Below are 1,500 nucleotides of genomic sequence, written 5' to 3' on the forward strand. Positions count from 1 at the left end.
CCCACGAGAACCAACTGACAATTCACCACAAACGAAGGGAAAGCCAAACCGGGTAAACCAAACCCGGTCCAGAATCTGTACCCGTAAACCACCGAGTAAACCAGCGTCGTCGATAAAATCGCTAGAATCTGGTACGACTGCGAGAATTCGAGCCAGAGGAACGACGTGAAGGCCATGGCGGAGTTGCAGAAGAGCTGTGACACGGCGAGTCTCCGGCGACGCAAAACGGCGAAGATCGTACGAAACATGTGGAGGAAACGTGTGAGGTAAAACGCGTATGACCAAAAGAAGACACGACCGGAGGGACGAGTCCCGAGAGGGAAGCAGAGAAGCCACTGGAGAGGAGTGGCGGTTTTGCTCCGCCGCCAGAACCACCGTGTATCACGGATCTCCGCGGCGGCTGAGAGGAGAATTCCGGCGAAAATGGTGGCGGAGAGAAGTGACATGAGAAGGCTGTGGAGTTCGGGGATGTGGCCTAAAGGAACGGACCGGTTACGGCGGAGTACGGCGGAGAGGATGATGTGGAGGGTGGAGGAGACGGCGATGTAGAGAGATATTGAGGTGAAGAGGAAAGACCACGTGGAGCCCCATGATTGGCTGTTGCTCCAACGGAACCCGACGATGTATGGATGCTCTGAGAGGTAGTATGTGAGAGAGTTGATCAGAGCCGTTGACATGGTTTGATTTTGATCGGACGGTGTCGGTGATGGTGGTGATCACGGTGACTCTTCTTCTTTCTCTCGAGTGTGTCTCTAGCTTATATGTGTGCGTGCATCTTTTTTTACATATTTAAGCTTTTTAAAAAGGATGATTTATATCGTTTTCGTTTTCCCAATAATTGGTGTAACGAAATGGCCGGTCTTTTCATGAAAGCAAAATAATGTGGACCAATATTAATTGTCATATTAAATTTCCAATGTGAATTGATTTTGTTAAACGTTAATGAAAATTACGGTCTTAATTGAATTTTACCTTTATAGTCGAAATAGCAAACTATATTTGAATAGAAAAATTGGTACACGTCAAGTTGATCATTAGATTAGATACATTAACGTTTAAGTGTCTATGTCTAGATAAAAAAAGCAGGTGGGAAAACCAAAGAAGAACCTCTCTGGACATAAACTGTGTCTATATCTTCGTGGTTAAGAGTTTAATTAGTTTACTCAAGGAGGGGTAGATGAGAAAGAGAGCATTACTTTAAAAAGTTAAAACAACATGTAAACATCGGAATATGCGACCTGGCGATTGTTACGAAGATGAATCATCAGTAAGGCACAGTAACGAGTTATTAATTTATTTCACACAATTTGATGACCAGCTAAGATAAATCAAGATAATTTGATACGTATCGAATAAATTTAGTAAAAAAAAGTTGTCCTAATTGTTGTTTTGGCAATACGTACGCGTTATAGTACTTCTTTTTATTCTTATGAGTTAAAGAAATTATTTATTGCGTTTAAGTACCAAACAATGAAACAATGGATTAAACTATTAAACTAG

General features: G+C 42.3%; 1 protein-coding gene across 1 annotated transcript in view; it reads right to left on the reverse strand.

Moving 5' to 3' along the window:
* The window catches only part of LOC104716450 (elongation of fatty acids protein 3-like), a 4,954-nt gene extending 4,130 nt beyond the window's left edge, over positions 1-824 (reverse strand). The window contains exon 1 of the mRNA XM_010433827.2: positions 1-824. This exon is cut by the window's left edge and continues 1 nt beyond it. Within this exon, the coding sequence (XP_010432129.1) occupies positions 1-677 (677 nt within the window). The 5' untranslated portion in view covers positions 678-824.

This window comes from Camelina sativa, chromosome 10, assembly GCF_000633955.1.
Source record: "Camelina sativa cultivar DH55 chromosome 10, Cs, whole genome shotgun sequence".
In the NCBI taxonomy this organism is placed as follows: Eukaryota; Viridiplantae; Streptophyta; class Magnoliopsida; order Brassicales; family Brassicaceae; genus Camelina; species Camelina sativa.